The sequence below is a fragment of the Diabrotica virgifera genome, chromosome 9 (genome assembly GCF_917563875.1).
Source record: "Diabrotica virgifera virgifera chromosome 9, PGI_DIABVI_V3a".
NCBI lineage: Eukaryota > Metazoa > Arthropoda > Insecta > Coleoptera > Chrysomelidae > Diabrotica > Diabrotica virgifera.
The window spans coordinates 155574847-155595235 of record NC_065451.1 but is presented as its reverse complement, the minus strand read 5'-3'; the positions used below and the strand labels follow the sequence as shown (position 1 = coordinate 155595235).

At 33.0% G+C, this 20389-nt stretch overlaps 2 protein-coding genes across 5 annotated transcripts in view; one reads left to right on the top strand and one right to left on the bottom strand.

Annotated features, from left to right (window-relative positions):
- Positions 1-20389, bottom strand: part of LOC114342101 (fibrillin-1) — a 423761-nt gene that overhangs the window by 229604 nt on the left and 173768 nt on the right. The window lies entirely within an intron of this gene.
- The window catches only part of LOC126892259 (putative inorganic phosphate cotransporter), a 59294-nt gene that overhangs the window by 24558 nt on the left and 14347 nt on the right, over positions 1-20389 (top strand). For 2 of the 4 annotated variants that reach the window (XM_050661771.1, XM_050661770.1), the window contains 2 exons: positions 7067-7368; positions 17592-17806. The exons of the other annotated variants lie outside the window; for them this stretch is intronic. In XM_050661771.1, coding sequence (XP_050517728.1) covers positions 7067-7368; positions 17592-17806 — 517 coding nt within the window. The remainder of the gene's footprint in view (positions 1-7066; positions 7369-17591; positions 17807-20389) is intronic. 4 annotated transcript variants of the gene reach the window in all.

Genomic DNA, 20389 nt, shown 5'->3' with positions numbered 1-20389 from the left:
CCAGTAACCAGGACTAATATAATTGGCCAATATAATTAAAAGTACGAATTAAGTTGCATAGCGTAGAAACCAGGTGTCGCTTTGCCGAACTTGCGCGGTCCCAATTGGTCGGATGATGGTTTTATATATTATTCTCTGAACTTTATTTCCCTATGGATGTCTTTGGATCGCAACGCCTGCGACAGAGAGAAGTGTGCTTTGTTAGAAAACATTATCCTTTTGCTTATTTCCTCCTCCTGACTCTCGTCCTCTCAGTTATCTGTATTTGAAGCTATATAACCTGCTTTGACCACCTACCAGATGGACCGACGATATCAAGAGAATAGGAACTGGATTGCAGCTACCCAGGATAGAGAAGGGTGGAGACATCTTGAGGAGGCCTATGTCCGACAGTGGACAAATTTGGCTGTGTGATGATGATTATGAACCTGCTTTACTACTTCAATATCTGCGACGTCTATTGTCAAATTTTGGAAGTCCCGTTATTTTCTTTCTTATGTTAGGGCTTTAGTTTTATCTACGTTGACGGCTATTCTCGTCGCATTTTCTTTAATCTACGCATAAAGTTCTGTGATGGATCTTGCGGTTCGTCCCATCAGGTTTACACCGTCTGCGTATATCACAATCTGCTTAGACTTATTAAATAGTAATTCTTTGGGTTTACAGACTTTTCTTATAGCCTATTCTATACATATACATATTAAACAGAGTCGGAGCCATCTTCTTGTTTTAGTGCCTTAGTTATCTGGAAGGGGTCTGTCAATTGGTTTTAACCTTGTACCAGCTGGTTTTCCTTCTAGCGCAATTCTTGGTAGTCTGTTCCTCCATTCTTTTTACATGACTGAACCAGTTTCTTCGCCTTTGCCTACCCCATTTTACTACATCTTGCACGCCACATTGTTCCCTGATGTTGTTTCGTATTTTATCCCTTCTTGCCTTCCCTTCTATTGCTCTTAGTGTCTTCATTTTGGCTGTTCGTAGCTTGCTTTTGGTTTTATTGGTGTCTTCTCTTGATTCATTGCCATAGGTCATAACAGGTCTGATGCAAGTTTTATAAATTATAACTTTGCTGTCCATTCTCATATATGGATTATTCCAGACCACATCTCTCAAACATCCGGACATGACTGTGGCCTTGTTTATTTGTCCTCTTAGGTTTCTGGATGGGTGATGATAACTTGATAAGTCTACACCTAAATATTTGAACTGTCTTAGCTGTTCTCTGGGTATCCCCTCTACCACGAGCTCGCATCTAATTGGATCTTTCGCAATGGTAATGCATTTTGTTTTCTGCGTGAATATGTTCATGTTGAGTCGTCGACATGCTTGGTAGGATCGATAAAGTTGTCTTTGTAGGTCATCCTCATCCTCTGCAATCAGGGCTGCATCATCCGCATAGCACATTATACTGATTCTACTGTGACCGAGTCTGTATTCTAGTTGTAGCGATTCCACATCTTTTATTATTTCATCCATTGGCATATTTAATAGAAATGGGCCGAGGCTGTCTCCATGTCTGATTCGCCCTGGTGTTGGTATGTTGGCCGTAGTTGTGTCGTTTGTTTTAATTTTTGTCGTGTTGTTATTGTTCATTTGTTTTATGACTTCAACAATGTTTGCCAGTATCTTTTTTGGTTCATTTTCTGTAATATTATATGGTTAAGTCTGGCTCTGTCAAATGCTTCCATTAGGTCTATGAAGAAAATATATGCGTGTTTCCTATACCGGGTGTCCACTTATATTTTCCTTCATTTTAACTGCCTATAACTTCTAAACGGCTCAAGATATAAATATGCGGTTTTCGCTGAAATGTTTTATTTTAGTAAAAGTTTTGTCTGAATGGATTGAATTTTTTATATCGCTTTCAAATACGAAAAGAAAAATGGTAAATTTTTGAAAAAACGTTGTTGACTTTTTTTTAATGGAACACCCAGTATATTTTTTGTAAATTGAAAGAACGATCATTCACCTATCCAGCGATATAAAGGTTTTCAAAATCGGTTGTCAAATCACTGAGTAATTAATTTTTAAAATGAGAGGTGCAACGTGGATATCACAGACCTAAGTAACATAACTAAGCAAATTGATACTACTCGTATGTTATGTGATTTCCACATTGCATCTCTCATTTTAAAAATTAACTGCTCAGTCATTTGATAACCGATTTTTAAAAAATTTATATCGTTGGATAGGTAAATGACCGTTTTTTCACGATTTTAGGTAAATGACCATTTTTTGTATCGCTTTTAAATAAGAAATGGCGGAATTTTGAAAAAAATACGTTGTTAACTTTTTTTATTGAAACACCCAGTATATTTTTTTGTAGCTTGAAAAAACGGTCATTTACCTCTCCATCGATATAAAGTTTTTTAAAATCGGTTGTCAAATAACTGAGCAAATAATTTTTAAACTGAGAGATGCAAGGCGGAAATCACATAACATTATATTTATCATTTTGCTTATAGGGGAGTGCATTTAGATTTTCACTTCGGAAAAAATCAAACAAGATAAAACTTTGTATAATTTCATTAAAAAATGTTTAATAAACAACATATCAAAAAGTTCTACTCGAGAAGTGGGTGCTTCATTTTTTATTAAACAAATGAACAGCGAAGTTAGATGTTTTTTTAAATAACTCCGAAAATAAAATTTTTAGAAAAAAACTGACTTGTCCATTGAAAAATTAAGAAAATTTTACAAAAAAAACCTTATATAAAGATTTTTCTAAAATTAAATCTCTAGCTTCTGTAATTTTTTATTTATAACGCTAAAGTCACCCCTCTCACAAACATTGGCGCACTGTAAACTAGCGTTGGAAGAAGTGCACGGTTGAGTATTTTTAATGTAATTTTTTAACTAATGGATCAAAAGAAATTTTACAAATTGGACATGAAAGAAGATGAAATAAGCTATCTTATGGTTGTAATAAAAATAAATAAAATGTATGGACATAAGTACGGTGTGGGCGGAAAGTGAGCCTTATATGAATTTTGTTTAAGAATGATTTAAAAATGTGTAACTAATACATAGTCCTGTCGCCAGGGGGGGTACAACGGCCTTCTTAATTCAGATGGACTTACCCAAGTTTTTTTTATGTATTTTGACCCGTAGAACACGAATTTTTTGGGTAACAGTTGGTCCGGATGTCGATAAGATTGTTATAAACAAAGAAGTTGAGGAATTACATAACAGCGATTTCTCGCAAAACAAAACATTTTTTTGTATTTTTTGGGTCATTCTAACCAAAAAATGTTCCTACAAGTTTTTTCGTAGGATGCATAGTTTTCGAGATAAACGCGGTTGAACTTTCAAAAAATCGAAAAATTGCAATTTTTGAACCCGAATAACGTTTGAATAAAAAACAAAATAGCAATTCTGCTTACCGCCTTTAAAAGTTTATGTCAAATTATATCTGTTTTGAATATTTGCATTGCTAAAAATTTATTTTTTGATTGTTAAAAAAAGCTATAAACACATAGTGTTTCCCGTGCCTAATACATGCGTTTTAATGCATGCTACTTAGAAATAGCCCCGCTTGCACTTTTACCTCCTCTACGTACTCGTTCAATTTTAAATGAGAAATCATTGAAACATCACTCAAGCACTAGGTGTTTATAGCTTTGTTTTAACAATAAAATAATACATTTTTAGCAATACAAATAATTAAAACCGATATAATTTGACTTGAACTTTCAAATGCGGTAAGCAGAATTGCTATTTTATTTTTTAATCAAAAGTTTTTCGGGTTCAAAAATTCCAATTTTTCGATTTTTTGAAAGTTCAACCGCGTTTCTCTCGAAAACTATGCATCTTACGAAAAAATTTGTAGAAACATTTTTTGGTTAGAATGGCCCAAAAAATACAAAAAAATGTTTTGTTTTGCGAGAAATCGCTGTTATGTGATTCCTCAACTTCTTGGTTTATAACAATCTTATCGACATCCGGATCAACTGTTACCCAAAAAATTCGTGTTCTACAGGTCAAAATACATAAAAAAAACTTGGGTAAGTCCATCTGAATACAGGAGGCCGTTGTACCCCACCTGGCGACAGGACTAACAATTTTACTTATAAAACTCTCAAAAATTTGCTCAACTTACCTCTCAATCATCTTGCTAAACGATGTTTCATTCAAAAAAAATCTCAAACATTTAATTCAAATAATACTATGTCTCAAAAAATGTAATTTTTGAAAACTTCGTAGTTTTACAGAATTCCCACCATTTTAAGACGGTATTAATCAAGTTTAAATAAGTATAATACAATTTTTTTGATATTTTTTTAAAGCTTTTGATGTAATCTTTAAAAAACACTGAATTATTTTAGTTTAAAAATGAAATAAATAATTTCTTTTTGAGAAAACTAAGAAAGATAACAAAAATGTAATACAAAAACCGCAAATTACCAGCTGAAAAAATGTATATAGAAAGTGATCAAAACTTATTTCTGTAAAACTTACCTAAAATACATTTAATAATAAGCTTCAACAGTAATAAATGTTCAACAAAAAAAAAATTTTTTAGCTCTTATACAGTATGTCTGCGTAACTTGGAACCTATTGATAACTTTTTTAATATCAGTTTCACGAAAAAAAGTTATTCTTTATAAAATACTCTGCATCATATATAACATAAGGTGCAACCATCAAATATCAAATTTTGTTAATTTTGTACGAGGTATGTCAAAAAATATGAATTTCACTCAAGAGTAAAGTACCTTTATATTTCACAATATCCAAAATTTTTATAAAGAAAAGTTGTTTGTAATTAAAAACTATGTTTCAATATGTAATTATGTCCTTCTAATCGAAAATTTGTTTTTTTTTTTAAATATTGTTTCAAATTATTTATACCCAACATGATTAAATTTTCACTTATTATTTATGATAACTGTTTTATTATTAATTTTATGAAGAAAATTATTCGTCATAAATAGCTCTACCTGGTCTAATGCCTAATATGCAAATATAAAATATTATATTTTATCAATATTTTACGAGGTATGTAAAAAAAAATTAAATTTCGAGCAATAAATATGTATTACCTTTTATTTATTTATAGTTCACAATATTTCGATTAGAAGAGTGTAATTGCATATTGACATATCATTTTATTTGAAAATCATATCACAATGAATTTAAAGAAGGGAATATGGAAAAATCCAGACCCTTTGAAAAGAGGATTCCCTTCCAGTTAGTCTAAATACGAGGACTGGCCAAGTACCTAAGAGGTGGAGGCCATGAAACTACAAGAAGAAGACATATCATTTTTAATTCTGAACAACTTTCCATAATAACAATTTTCAGTATTATGAAAAATATAGGTATTTTACAACTAACTGAAATTTTTATTTATTGACATATCTTGTACAAAATTGATAAAATTGATATTTCATGATTTCATTTAAAGTTTTAGAATATGCAGAGCTTTTTACTAAGAATAACTTTTTTATTTATGATCCCATTGTAACAATTTTTTGAAAAGGTAGAAGCACAATTTTCACATCATTACGAGTAAGGCCGAATTTAATTAAGAGCGAACGAAGGGATTCATATTAAGAGCAAAAAAATACATATTTTGTTCATCAATAGAAAAATTATTAAGATAACAATTTGTAAACGTTTTAAAGCGGTCGTTTTTAAATATATAGGTTTATCAAATATATAGGTTTAGAAATAAATACATTTTGTAAAGAAATTATCATTTTACAACTATTTTTTAAGTTATCCGCCATTTTGGATCTGCCATTTTATAATTTAAATTATTAAAATTTGATTCAGGTTCAGCAACCTCTCAAAAATATCCACATATATGTAAACAAACACGTTTTATAAAAAAAATTCCGATTTTACAACTACTTTTTAAGGATTTTTAGGAAAATATCCGCCATTTCGAATTTGCAAATTGTAATGTCAGATTCGGGTTTAGCATAATCAAAACTAAAATAAAAACATTTTTAATCAAAATAAAATGTTGAATTCACCCATATTCTTAACATTATTTATACAAAACAATTGTTATTGTTTAAACAATTAATAAACAATTAGCGGCGAAATTTGTGAGTAGAACTTTTTACTTTAACATATTTATAAACTAACAAAAAAAGTTTTAGAAAAATATAACCTTGTTTGATTTTTTCCGAAACATTGTATCTTTTCGTTCTAATTGCACTCCCCTATTAGTTATGTTATTTAGGTATGTGATATCCACGTTGCACCGCTCATTTTAAAAATTAATTACTCAGTGATTTGACAACCGATTTTAAAAAACTTTATATCGCTGGATAGGTGAATGACCTTTTTTTCAATTTGCAAAAAAATATACTGGGTGTTCCATTAAAAAAAGTCAACAACGTTTTTTTCCAAAAATCCGCCATTTTTTTTCGTATTTGAAAGTGATATAAAAAATTCAATACATTCAGACAAAACTTTTACTAATATAAAACATTTCAGCGGAAACTGCATATTTCTATCTTGAGTCGTTTAGAAGTTATAGGAAGTTAAAATGGGGGAAAATATAAGTGGACACCCGCTATTCTATCGACTTCTCTTATTCCGCGGATAAGTAATTAAAAAGATAAAGGCATAGAGCGCTTCACGCTAACCAATTTTTTTGCATTCGATTTGGGTACCACATGGAATCTTATTACCCAGGATTCCATTGTGAAGAGCATTTGGCTACGATAGTTTTGCCACCATCGCGCATCAGCGTGCTATGGGGGGGAAAGGGATGGCCTGGGGCATTTTAGCGAGGTGGGGTGATCCCTGTTTTTACTCCGGTCAAAACACCTCGCCCCAATGAATTGTTACACCCGAATGTACTTTTTCGATAGGGTGGACATCTCCCACAGGTCGGGTTGAATCAAATTGCTTGTTTGCTTGCTATCGACTTCTCTTTCACTTGTTTCATGAAAAATATTGCGTCCTTCGTCGATCTGTCTTTTCTGAATCCTTGATGTTCTCTGTTCTTTATCTGTGATTTTAATTTATCCTTGAGTATGCCTGTGAATAATATTTCTATTTATTATTTATTATTAATTAATAATAATTTAATATTTCTATTTATTAGTTACTTTATTAGTCACATACCAGGAGGATGGCTGGCCGATAAATTTGGAGCCAGGCATGTAATGGGTGCCTGCATGGTGGTGTCTTCAGTGGTGTCCATATTGACCCCTCTGGCAATACAATATGGTAGCTCCTGGGGAGCTATCGTATTGAGAATTATATTAGGATTTGCTCAAGGTCCAATGTTTCCAGCTATTTCTACTTTTATACAGTTTTGGATACCAAAACACCAAAGGGGCTTTTTGGGAGGAATTGCGTTTGGAGGTTCAAATATGGGAACTGTCACTGGAAGTATGCTGACAGGTATAATCACATATAATGTTATTACACACACCCAAACTTATATGGAATCACCATGTATTTCAAAGTAATATTTATTTCTTTTGAAAAAACTTGTTATTGTTGCGAAGAATAAAGGTTTTATTGAAAATAAACAAATATATAAGACAATGGGATAGTACAGCTCAGTATAGTATAGGTTATTTGCTTGAGTTGCAAATTGAACGAAAATAAATAAACTAACTTTTGCGTCCAAAAACGAAAATATGCCTGATGTGGGGTTATAGAACTTACAACGAGGAAAAATTATTGGTCTTGTGGAGAAAGTAATGTTCTCAGAGGGACATAGCTGTAGAGCTAGGCGTAATACAGGGCGTTCTCTCCAAAACGTATACTAGATAAAAGGAACTAGGAAAGCTCAAAAATAAAGCAAGGGAAAGTCGCCAAAAGTAATAACGGCTCTCCAAGATCGTTTAATTGTCCAATCAGCTGGAAGACACCCAATCATTTCTCACCTACAGCTCCAAAGGCAGTTTTTGGAAGCTACAGGTGTAACTGTTTCACTTGAGTTGAGTTGAGTTGTAACTGTTTCACGATCAGAAGAAGAGTTCGTACCAAGAAGTATACAGCAAGAGACAGTTATGGATTCCCGAGTTATCCAGACAGCACAAGATTGATCACCTAAATTGGTGTTTTCATCACCAAAACTGGAACATTGGAAATTGACAAAATGTGCTTATTTTCAAACAAAGTCAGGATTTTTGTAAAATCAGATGACCAATGAAATTGTGTACGTAGAGGTCGAGGAAGACAAGCAAGAACGAAAACTGTCAGATCTGTTCACAAATATACAAGGGGAAGTGTAATGTTCTGGAGAGGAATTGTGATTTAAAACTCCTTTAATTTTCATCCAATCAACTTTAACTGCTCACAGGTATGTTGATAACCTGTAGTCAGACTCTGGAGAGGTGCAACAGGAGAAAATTTAATTTTATTGCATGATAATGGTATCCCTTGTTTGGAGTGGCCTGCTTGCTCACCCGAGCTTAATCCTATAGAGTATTTGTGGGATATACTTAAAAGAAAAATTAAAGCTCGTCGGGATAATCCACAAAACACCGCACGGCTAGTACAAGCGGCTCTTAAAGGATGCAGCAACCTACCACAACAAAATGTTGATAATTTGATTAGGAGCGTGCCCAAGCAAACTGAAGTTTGCATAAGGACTAGAGGTGATAACACTGACAACAAAAGGACTACAAAATACAAAAAAAAAATAAATACAATTATTTAAACATTATTCGTTTTACATTGAAATTTTGTATGCTATTGACTTTAAAACAACTACTTTCAATTTGTTTGTTAAATACTTTGTTTTATTTAATTGTTATGTATTTGTTAAGAGGATCGGTACGTATTTTCGGCTGCAATGCTATTCAAATGGGGATTCATTTTTTTCGAATCCTGAGAAAACTAATAAGTATTTTTGAAAAATTTAAACGCATAATAAAACATTACGTTATTAGCGAGGGCCGAAAGTCCCTGAGAACTTCTATAATGTTTATTTTAATAAGTTACAGGGGTGAAAAACTAAGAGGAAATTTGGTGTGATTTTTAATTTCAAATATATCATTCAAAATAAACTTTTTATTTATTCTAAGGGACTTTCGGCCCTGGGTAATAATTTAGTCTTTCATTCTGCGTTTAAATTTTTCAAAAATATTTATTGGTTTTTTCAGGATTCGAAAAAAATAAACACAATGCCGTGGTAATATTTTCCAAATCTATCCTTGTCTTACAACGCACTCAGCCGAATATAATATTGTCAGCATATATTAGGTTTGTTCGTAGTACCATCAAATCGATCAGCAACCGTTGCCAACTATCAGACGCATGCGCAGTGAACAGTTAGCGTTGCGCAATTAACAGTTAGCGTTCGTAGACTACTAAGGCGCAAGCGTCTGATGGTTGGCAACGGTTGCTGATCGTTCTACGAACAAACCTATTGTTAGTCAGACACTGACAATCAGTGACAATTTTAAATATTTGACATTGCATCGGGAATATGTTGAGTTATTGATTAAATATTACTGATATATAGTGTATTTGATAAATAATTGATTTAAGACGTGAACTTAATAAAAAGTTATTTATTGTGTATTATTTGTGGAAGATCCAAGCAGAGAATACATCAGGATAATATATTCTGTGATCCAAGTATTTTGTTGTTAAAGATGTTCAAAATTGTAAGCGTTCCATAACAATATATTATTAAAAAATCACTTTTCTTCTTTTCTCGATTGAGTATTAGTCTTTGTTGTACAAATAAATTATTACAATCACTGAATACATGGTTAGTGAAAAAATTATCACATTTATTAACTGAATTAATAATTTGTAATTATAAAAATAACAGTTATCCAAGAACATTCAAAACCCATCTCTTTAAATTAATGATGACATTTTCAAGTAGAATGACGTTCTAGTAATGTTTACATATCCATACCAGTGTGAATTTTACTACACGTAATTTGCCGTGTAAAGATAGAAAAAGTAGGGATACACGTAAAATATTTGCGAATTATGTACCCATAGCCTTAATAAATTTCTTTAAAATAAATATTGTTTGTCTGCGTGTATTTGTTTTTTAAATTCGCACGACATAGTAAGAAATATCAGTAAATATATAACAACTATGAATCGCTTACGTTTTGGGCATGCTTGCTATCCAAGTCATTTATATAAAATAAATGTGATTGAAGACAATAATTGCAAACATTGCGGAAAGCAGGGTGATCTTGATCATATCTTTTTTGAATGTACTAAGTTTCAACAGCATTCAAACTCTCTGTATAAAAATTTAATTAAACTTGATATGCATGCACCATTCAATATACAGTCTTTGCTGGCTACTGGCTCACAACAAATATACAATATCATTATAAATTTCTTGTCAGATACACGCACGGTCCTATAAGATTTGTACGCGAGCATGATATTTTTTATGATTTAAGTTCAGATTTGCATCTTTTTTTTTTGTCATAAATGTTTTATCACTTTATCAGAGTTCCATTATTGTTTTTATTGTATTATTATTGTATTGTATTATTTATTGTATTACTATATTGTTTCTGTTTAATTTTGTATTAGGGTTAGGATTGTATTTTGTTTATTGCAACTGGCTGAATGACTAATGTCTATGCCATTAAATAAAAAAAAATTAAAAAAAAAAAGAAATATCAGATGATTCCTTATAAGTTTGAGTGTGTGTGTATATAGTTGTACTTATTAGAGCAGTCAAATTGTAAAAAATTATGTAACAGCTGTGAAAGTAACTATTAACTGCTGGTTTTGATACCATAACTAGTGTAAAAGTGTGATTTTAAAATTATTATAGCTAGATATTATTAGACCGGGAGATATTATACAGAAGTTCAGCCACGATTTTCTAAGTCCTGCCCTTTGCAATAGTGGGTAGACGAGGTACTTACAATTTGTAGAAAATCTCCATAAATTTCCTGTGAAATTTTCCTGTAAAAATTAGATTTTCCCAAAAAATAAAAATAGGGTTTTGCGATGAATTTTTGAGTCCTGCCATATCCGTAGAATGACAGGATACTATGGATTTTATGAAGAAAATTTTTTGGGCAGGAGAGTTGCAAACGGGCTAACAGAGTATATATATATGTATACAAGCATGTAAGGAAAATAATGAAATTTTCATGATTTTCTGGGTCCTGCCAACTAAATAAATTAAATATCCTCCTCCTCTGTCCTTTATCCTTCGTAAGGATGTGGTGACGTTATGGTATTTGACAAATGGTTGCTATCCATTCTTCTCTCTCCTGGGTGCGGTGTGCTGCCTCAGACAGAGAGTAACCGGTGGCGCATTTTATTTGGTCTGACCATCGGAGTGGCGATCTTCCTCGAGTTCTTTTACCCTCTACCTTGCCTTCAACCACCAACCTCTCCATGCCTTCTCTTCATCTGGTAATGTGTCCAAAGTACCTCAATATATTTTGGTTGATGATGGTGGTAAGCCTAGTGTTGATGTCGAGTTCTGATAATATTGAGATATTTGTGCAATGTGCTGTCCAGGGTATGCGCATCATTCTACGATATACCCACATTTCAAAGGCCATTATACGTCGTGAGTTGGACTTTTTAATGGTCCAAGTTTCTGAAGCATAGGTAGCGATAGGAAAGATAAGCGTCCGTACCAGGCGCAGTTTCGTGTTTCTGGTTATGGTCGTATCTTTCCATATTTTAGTGAGTTTGACCGTTGCTGATCTGGCCATTGTAAGGCGTCGGCGTATTTCTTCTTCGCACCCACCATTGTTTGTGATAACAGAACCTAAGTAATTGAAACGGCTTACCACTTCAAACCCCGCTACGTTTCGTATTTCCGGCTGGTTATTTCTAATTCGATCGATTATCATTACCTTGGTCTTCTGTGCATTAATTTTAAGTCCATATTCACGACTAATAGTATCTAGTCTGTACATGATGTATTCAAGTTCATTTGTTGATGATGCTAGTACTAAAGTGTCGTCAGCATAGCGGAGATTGCTGATTTTTCGGCCTCCGACTGATATTCCTCCTAGCCATCCGTAGAATACAATGCGCAGGATGTGTTCGCTATATATATTGAATAACGTGGGAGAGATAATACATCCTTGACGAACACCGGCTTTTAGTTTAAAATTATCGGAGTATGTGTTGTTGACTCTCACGTTTGCTGTGTTGTTGATATACAGTTGTTTCAGCAGATATATTAGATGTTCGGGGGTACCCATGTCTCTCAGTATTTCCCACATAAAATTAAACATATTTATTACAAAATGATAAAAAAAATGTTGGCATGACGTCTCCTACTGTTTAAGTATACTTGTCCCTTGGAAAATTATGCACAAAATTTTTACCATGATTCCGTGATTTTCTGAGTCATGCCTTTAAAAAGTTATATAATACTCAACTACAATCCATACTTTTTCGGTATTCGGCAGGAAGGTTAAACGGTTCTTGTAAGACGACAGGAGTCCTAGATTTGTAAGAAAATTCGTGAAAAATTCCACGATGTTCTGAGTCATGCCATTTTGCATAAGTTTCAAGAATCTTAATATAAGTCTATTTAAAAAGAGGCAGGATGGTTTTATAGTTATTTCGTATACAGGGTGAGGCATTAGTGTGACAAAGTCCAATTACTCGTTTGTCGTAAGAGATACGAAAAAAATTTATTTAGGTAAAACGTGGGGCAAAGAGAGGATCATAATTTAAAAATATTTTCTAATATACAGGGCTACCCGTATTGACAGGGTGACACAAACTTATTTTTTTTTTAATGGAACACCCTGTATATAATTTTAAGATTCCTAAGATAATTTTAAGACTTCTTCTTTAAGTACCGTGCCCAAATTTTTAGGCGTGGGTAGCTTCCATAACAATTTGCCGATATCGTTCTCGATCTTGTGCGGCATGTAACAATTGATCTGCTGATAAGCCAGTCCATTGACGAAGGTTTCGGAGCCATGAATATTTCTTTCGACCAATTCCTCTTTTTCCGTCGATCTTTCCATTGAGTATTAACTGCAGCATCCTGTATCTGCTACCTCTCATTATATGCCCCAGATATTCAAGTTTTCTCTTTTTTATCATCTTCATTAAGTCACCTTCGCCTTGACCTACTCTATTTAAGACTTCTCTGTTTGAAAAGCGTTGAACCCAAGATATTCTGAGCATTCTACGATACGACCACATCTCAAAGGCTTCTAATTTGTTCATCATGTTAACCTTCATGATCCAGGTTTCACATCCATATAGTAATACAGGATACACATAACATTTTAGGAACTTGATTCTTAGTTGTAAATTCAGCTGAGAGTTGCTCAGAATAGATCTAAGTTTCATAAATGCTCCTCTTGCAATTTCTATACGAGTTTTAATTTCTTCATCCGGATTTAGTGTCTCGTTTATCCAACATCCTAGGTATTTAAAATGGTTAACTTTTGTTATTGATTCATCACTGAAAATTAGTTGCATAGTCTTGTTTACTAACCACAAGTAAATTTGTCTTTGTTGCATTTATGTTAAGTCCGTTATTAGAGCATTCTCTAGTGACTCGATCAATAAGGAATTGAAGATCTTCGATATTTTCAGCCATGATCGCGGTGTCGTCTGCATATCTGATGTTGTTAATAGTTTCTCCCCCGATTCGAACTCCACATTGTCCTTCCAAGGCTTCATTAAAAATTATTTCTGAGTATACGTTAAACAAAGTTGGGGATAACACACAACCCTGTCTGACACCTCTTTGAATGCAAATTTTGTCTGTTTCTTTGCCGTGTACCAGAATATAAGCTTCTTGATTCCAATATAGATGTTGTAAAAGTCTCAGATCTTTATCATATATTCCAATCATTTCTAGATATTCAAACAACCTATCATGTTGAACTCTATCAAACGCCTTCTCAAAATCTATAAAGCAGACGTAAATTGGTTTCTGTACTTCCCATGATCGTTGAAGTAATGTTAACATTGAGAACAAAGCTTCCCTTGTTCCCAATCCTTCTCTGAAACCGAATTGTTTGTTTCCCATTGTCTCTTCACATTTCTGCTTGATTCTATTAAGAATTATCTTAAGAAGTAGCTTGAGAGAGTGGCTCATGAGACTAATTAGTCTAAAGTCTTTACATGATGATGTATTAGGTTTTTTTGGGAGTGGAATAAATGTAGACTCCAACCATATCTGTGGCATCATTCCAGTCTCGTATATATGGTTATAAATGTTTGTTAATTGTGAGACATTATCGTCATCCAGAAGTTTGAGCCAGTCTGATGGTATTTGGTCAGGGCCTGAAGATTTTCCATTTTTGCTCTGTTTGATGGCTTTCTCTACTTCCGCTTTTAAAATACTAGGACCAGTATTCGTATACTTTGTGGTGTTAAGTGGTGGCTTCGTATCCAGGAAGAGCTATTTTATATAGTTAGTCCATTCTTCCTTTTTTTCATCCAAGTCGAGTCGAATTTTAAGACAATTTAACACAATTCAAATAATCCAAAAATGTTTCCTAAGGGAGCTAGAGCTCTTTGAAGATGGCGCCTTGTAATTAGATTTTTTTTTATCTTCAGAACGCTTCCGTTTCGATAGACAAAAACTGGTCCGTCTTTTTATCTTCCAGATATAAATCGATTCCATAAATTGCGAATCTCTAGTACCGGTCGTAGGAGTCCGTTTTGGGTAGGGTAACGGCTATTTTATGGCATAACTTTTTTATCTTTAACTTTTAAGCATTTTTGACACTATATTATTAAATTGTGAGGTATTCTAGTACTAAACGGTACTCCTGCTGTAATTCGGTAGAATGCACCGTTTTCTAGAAAAATCAATTTCAAAATTTTTCGTATTTTGAATTTAAGAAAAATTTGAAAAAAATAAAAATAATAAAAAAAACGGTGTATTTACCGACTTAAAGCAAGAGTAACTTTTAGTACTAGAATACCTCAAAATTTAATACTCTACTGTCAAAAATGGTTAAAAATTAAAGCAAGTTATGAGATTTTGCTGATCTACCAACGACGGACGCTTATGACCGATACTAGAAATTCACAATTATTGATAAAATATTCATCTCTGGAAGCAAATAAACGTACCAGTTTTCGTTTTTCTAAATAGTTTTTCTAAATAGTTTTTTTTTTTATTTTTTTTTTTCAAAAAAACCGAAAAATTGTTCAAATCGATTTTTCTAGAACACGACGTATCCTACCGACTTAAACAAGAGTACCTTTTAGTACAAGAATACCCCATAGTTTAATAATCCAGTGTCAAAAATGCTTAAAAGTTTGACACAGAAAAGTTATGGGATAAAATATGCGTTTCCCTACCCTAAACGGACGCCTATGACCGGTACTAAAAATTGACAAATGATGGAATCAATTTATCTCTGGAAGATAAATAGGTGTACCAGTTTTCGTTTTTCTAAATAGAAGTATTCTGGAGCTATTAAAAACAACTATTTAGAATACGACATCTTTAAAAAGCTCTAGCTTCATTGCATTTTCGGACGAGGTGAATTGAGTTAAATTTTCTTAAAATTATCTGAGGAATCTCCGGGCTTCGATTGTTAGAAGAGTTTTTGGACACCCTGTATAATAGGTACAATCCCTACTATAACCAATTAATTGTAAAATTATTGATTTTCTTCCTATTACTTTTATTACGTTTTTCTACGACCGTTTAATAACATGCTCATTATTCGCTATTTTTTCATAGATAATAGCACCCATTACTGTATCCGTGAGTAATAATTCATTACTCACGGGCTGAAGTTACTCACGGGTCATTACTCACGCGCTGAAGTTAGATTCAAGTGGCGCATGCCACTTTTAATATTAATTGTATATAAACTGCAAATAAAATTACTTGTTGTAAAAAACTTGTTTATTTAATAAAATAATTATTGCAATTTATACCAATAATTAACTTCGAAAAATTTTTAAAGGAATTTTAACTCTAACAATGTCAGTATATTTTTTACGTTTATATCTTGTTTACTAAAAATTTTGACGTTTATCATTTAATTTAGTGACAGTGACATTAGCGCATTTTGTTTATATTAATTGGAATTTATAACTAATATTGTGTTTGTTTTTCAAGTTATATTGTGTTAAATATGTTATAACATATTATGTATAGTTATATTATTATATTATATATAGTTAAATAATGTAAATATACATTATAACTATATTATATAATATGAAATACGTCCACCGACAACAGCCATTTCCTATATTATTAGATTCACTGACAGTAAGTACAAATTTAAGCTTTAATTTTTCGGAAATGAATAGAAGTTATATTGACTATTTCTAGTCGTATTTTTACAATAAATAAGAATTTAGTAATAGTAGGCAACCAATTATTCAGCCACGTACTAGGGGAAAATAGCATTTAGGTATTTTTGTAAATTATTATAATTTAAATCTCGAGTAGTTGATAATGAAATTATTTACTAATTAAAATAAAAAAAAAGGTCGTAGAAAAAGTATAGTATTCTACTCGCATGTAATGGGAATTACTCACTCTGATGAATTACGACACTCGCCTACGGCTCGTGTCGCAAACTTCATCATCGTGAGTAATAGCCATCATTACATGCTCGTTGAATAATATACTATTACTTAGATACAAATATGTAATATGTAATGATCTAATCGCTTAAAATAAATATGTTACAGTTTGGTATTAGATTTGAAAGGTGTGTAAAAATCTGAGGCATTACTCAGGAAAATAATGTTAATAATATAATGTAATAATATAATAATATAATGTAATACCGTACGATTCTTTTAACGATATAAAAATTTATTTTTATGTATTAAATATCTTTGCGGTTATCCCGCCACGTTGTAAACGGTTTTAGATTAGTGTTTTTTAAGCATACCTGACATGGCATGACTAAGAAAATTGTGGTGATATGAATATGTTTGTATAACAACATGTAATAATTTTACTGACTTAAAATTTTATTTTTATATACGAAATAACTACACAACCATCCTGCCTCTTTGTAAATAGCTTTATATTAGCATTCTTGAGATATGTCCAAAATGGCATGACTCAGAAAATCGTGTAACTTTCCACGAATTTCCTTACACATTTTTTGAATATGTTAATTAAAAAAAGTGTAAATAAACATCCTGCCATTTTGAATAATGTATACTTAAATTATTTATTTTATAATCAAATTTATTTTATGACTCTAAAAATCACGGAACCAGGGTGAACATTTTCCACAGAATTTTCCAAGAGACAAGTGCAGTTAAACATTAAGAGACGTCATGCCAACATTTTTTTCGATCATTTTCAAATAATGATGTTTAATTTATTAAGTTGGCAGGACTCAGAAAATTATGAAAATTTCATTTATTTTCATTACATGTTCGTATATCCATATACTCCCTTAGTCCTTTTGCAACCCTCCTGCCCAAAAAATTTTCTTCATAAAATTGATAGTATCCTGTCATTCTATGGATATGGCAGGACTCAGAAATTCATCGCAACTCTCCATTTTTTTCCTTATGGAAAATCTAATTTTCATAGGAAAATGTCACAGGAAACCCGTGGATTTTTCCATAAATTGTAAGTACCTTTTCTAACCTTCCAGTACTGCAAAGGGCAGGACTTAGAAAATCGTGGTTGAAGTTCTGTTAATATCTCCCGGTTTATATATTGACTTTATTTTAAGGGATGATGATAACAGCGGCCAAAAGTTGGGTAGTTCCATTTTATGTTTGGGGAATATTAGCCTTAATATGGTGTTTCTTCTATTACATATATGTATTTTCAAGGCCTACTACACATCCTTTTATCACCGAAGAAGAAAAGAATTATCTGATTACTGAAGTGGAGCACAGAACGAAGTTTAAGGTACCTTGGAAGGCTATTTTTACCTCCCTGCCTGTAAGTATAAAGTCCTAATCTCCGTTTCACGGTCACCTTTCAATACAGACTCTTACGAAGAACAATGTGACCAAGAGATATATTTTAAGCAATTGATATTTTTCTGTTCTAAGAAGTAAACATCAGCAGTAATATCGTATAAATATCTTTCATAGTACCTGTCTATGAATTAGTTAAAAATAATAAACCCCACAGATTTTCAAATCAAGATGTTTTATACTTATTTAGACGGACTTTAAGTTCGTCGTTTTAAAACCGGCAACACTGAGCTGCAAGGTGCCATGAGCTATAAATGGGGATAATGTGCTGCTCGCACTGCAAAGTGACTGCGAAACGCAATAATTTTACTGCTCTAATCTCTATGGCCTTATTTATGATCAATAGGGCGACAAGAATAAAAATCATTGGAAAAATTTCTAACGTAAATAGATGATAGGACTCTATCAAACTACAGTAGACTCGCGATTATCCGAGTCTCGGTCATCCGAGCCCCTCGGTTAACCGAGGCAAAATTCATAACAGGTGAGTTACAATTTTCAACCTTGACGCAACATCGCCGCCTCAAAATCAAAAAGAGGAATAAAGCTTATGCAAAATCAAAGACATTTTTAAACAGTAATATTGATAAGGTAAATGTTTTTATCTTTTATAGACAGTACTGTATTAATTTTGTCATTAAAATATCCACAGTTATGATTATTTACGTGTTTTTCTATCAATATAACCAATCTCAGTGTTAACCGAGTTTTTTCGTATCCGAGGTAGTCACGGTCCCAGTTACCTCGGATAATCGCGAGTCTACTGTACTACTACTATCGGTTTACAGCGTTCTCCGACGCCTTCCGACTCCTAACCGCCATTCTTCTCTGTTTAACCATAGACCTGGAGGGATTTCTCTTACCTTTAGTTCTTTTCAATTCCCTCCCTCCGGCGTCTTCTCGGCCTTCCTCTTTTTCTTCTCCCTTGTGGTGTCCATACCAGAATCGGCTTAGGGATCCTATCATCTGTCATTCTCTGTACATGGCCGTACCATACTAGTTGTTTTGTATTTACGTCATCAATTATTGTATGTGTGACTCCCATTATTTCTCGTATTCTCTCATTTGGTATCCGATCTCTTCTTGATTTGCCTACTGCTCTTCTCCAGAAGTCCATTTCTGTTACTAGTAACATTTTCTCCATTCTTTGTTTCAGTGACCAAACTTCACTGTCATATGTGATTACATTTCTAAGTATGGTATTGTATACGAGCTGTTTGTTCGCTTTAGATATTGTTTGGTCGCACATAATGCCGTTCATTATGAATATGGCTTTTCTACCCTGTATGTTTCTGTCTTTTATAGCAGAATCGAGTATTCCATCTTGAGTTATCTTCATGACCAGGTACTTGTATTCACCACAGTGTTTAATTTCTGCCCCATCGTCTAATGTAATGGACTGCTTTGTCCCTCCAATAGGTACACATGGCTTCAGTTTTATTAATGTTGACTTCGATGCCCCATTTGTTATATTCTTCTATTAGCTTCCGCGTCATGTAACTTAAGTCTTCATGATCCTGAGCAATCAAAATTTGGTCATCAGCGAAACATAAAGTGTATTAGTGTTGTCTCGTCATTGAGAGGGATACCCATGCCATTACATTTTCTTTTCCACAGCCTGAGTGCTTGTTCCAGATACATTTTAAAAAGGGTAGGCGAAATACATCAACCTTGCTTCAATCCTTTCGTGACCTTATATCCCTCAGACATTCTTGATCCAGTTTTAATTTTTGCAGTCGTTCCATTATACAGACTTTGGACTGCTTTCATAAGACCATGTTTAATGTTGGTTTGATGTAGGGTTGACCATAAATTTGCTAAGGGGCACACTGTCATGTGTTTTTTGTAAGTCTACGCACACTAGGTGAACTTCTTTATTGCCGGCTGTTTTTTTCTCAATAACTTGCATAATAGAGTACAGGTGGTCTACTGTGGACCGCGCAGCTATAAAGCCAGTTTGCGCCTCTGCTTCGTAATCTCTATAGTCATTTTCTATTTTGTTCTTAATAAGTTTCCCATACATCCTACTTATTGTGCTGTTTACCGCAATTTCTCTGTAATTTTCACATTGATTGTGGATGGTTGTCATTACAGAAAATTTCCATTCTTTTGGTAATTCGGCATCATTTACAGAATATTGGAAGAGTTTTCTTAGCTGTTTCTGGAGTTTGTCTGTACTGGTTTTCACTAATTCTGCAGGGATGTCACCAGGACCAGGGAATTTTCCATTTTTCAGAGATTTGGTTATTTTTTCCATCTTTGAATTACTTGTTTGTAATGGTGATGAATTTATATGTAAGTATATCTATCGTGTTGTCTTCTGTGTTAACAAATTCTGGTCTTTGTGTTCTGTTAGTAGATAATTTTTTAAATTATTCTTCCCATTTTTCCGTTGTTATTGGTGATAGAACGTCTTTTTAAACGCTTTTATTTAGTTCAATAGTTTGCGTCAAATTTTTAGACGTTAATTTGACTGCCTTTTCCCCAATGCAAATGAATGAAAATTTGCAGACATATGCATTCGTGGGAACAATACACGAATAGT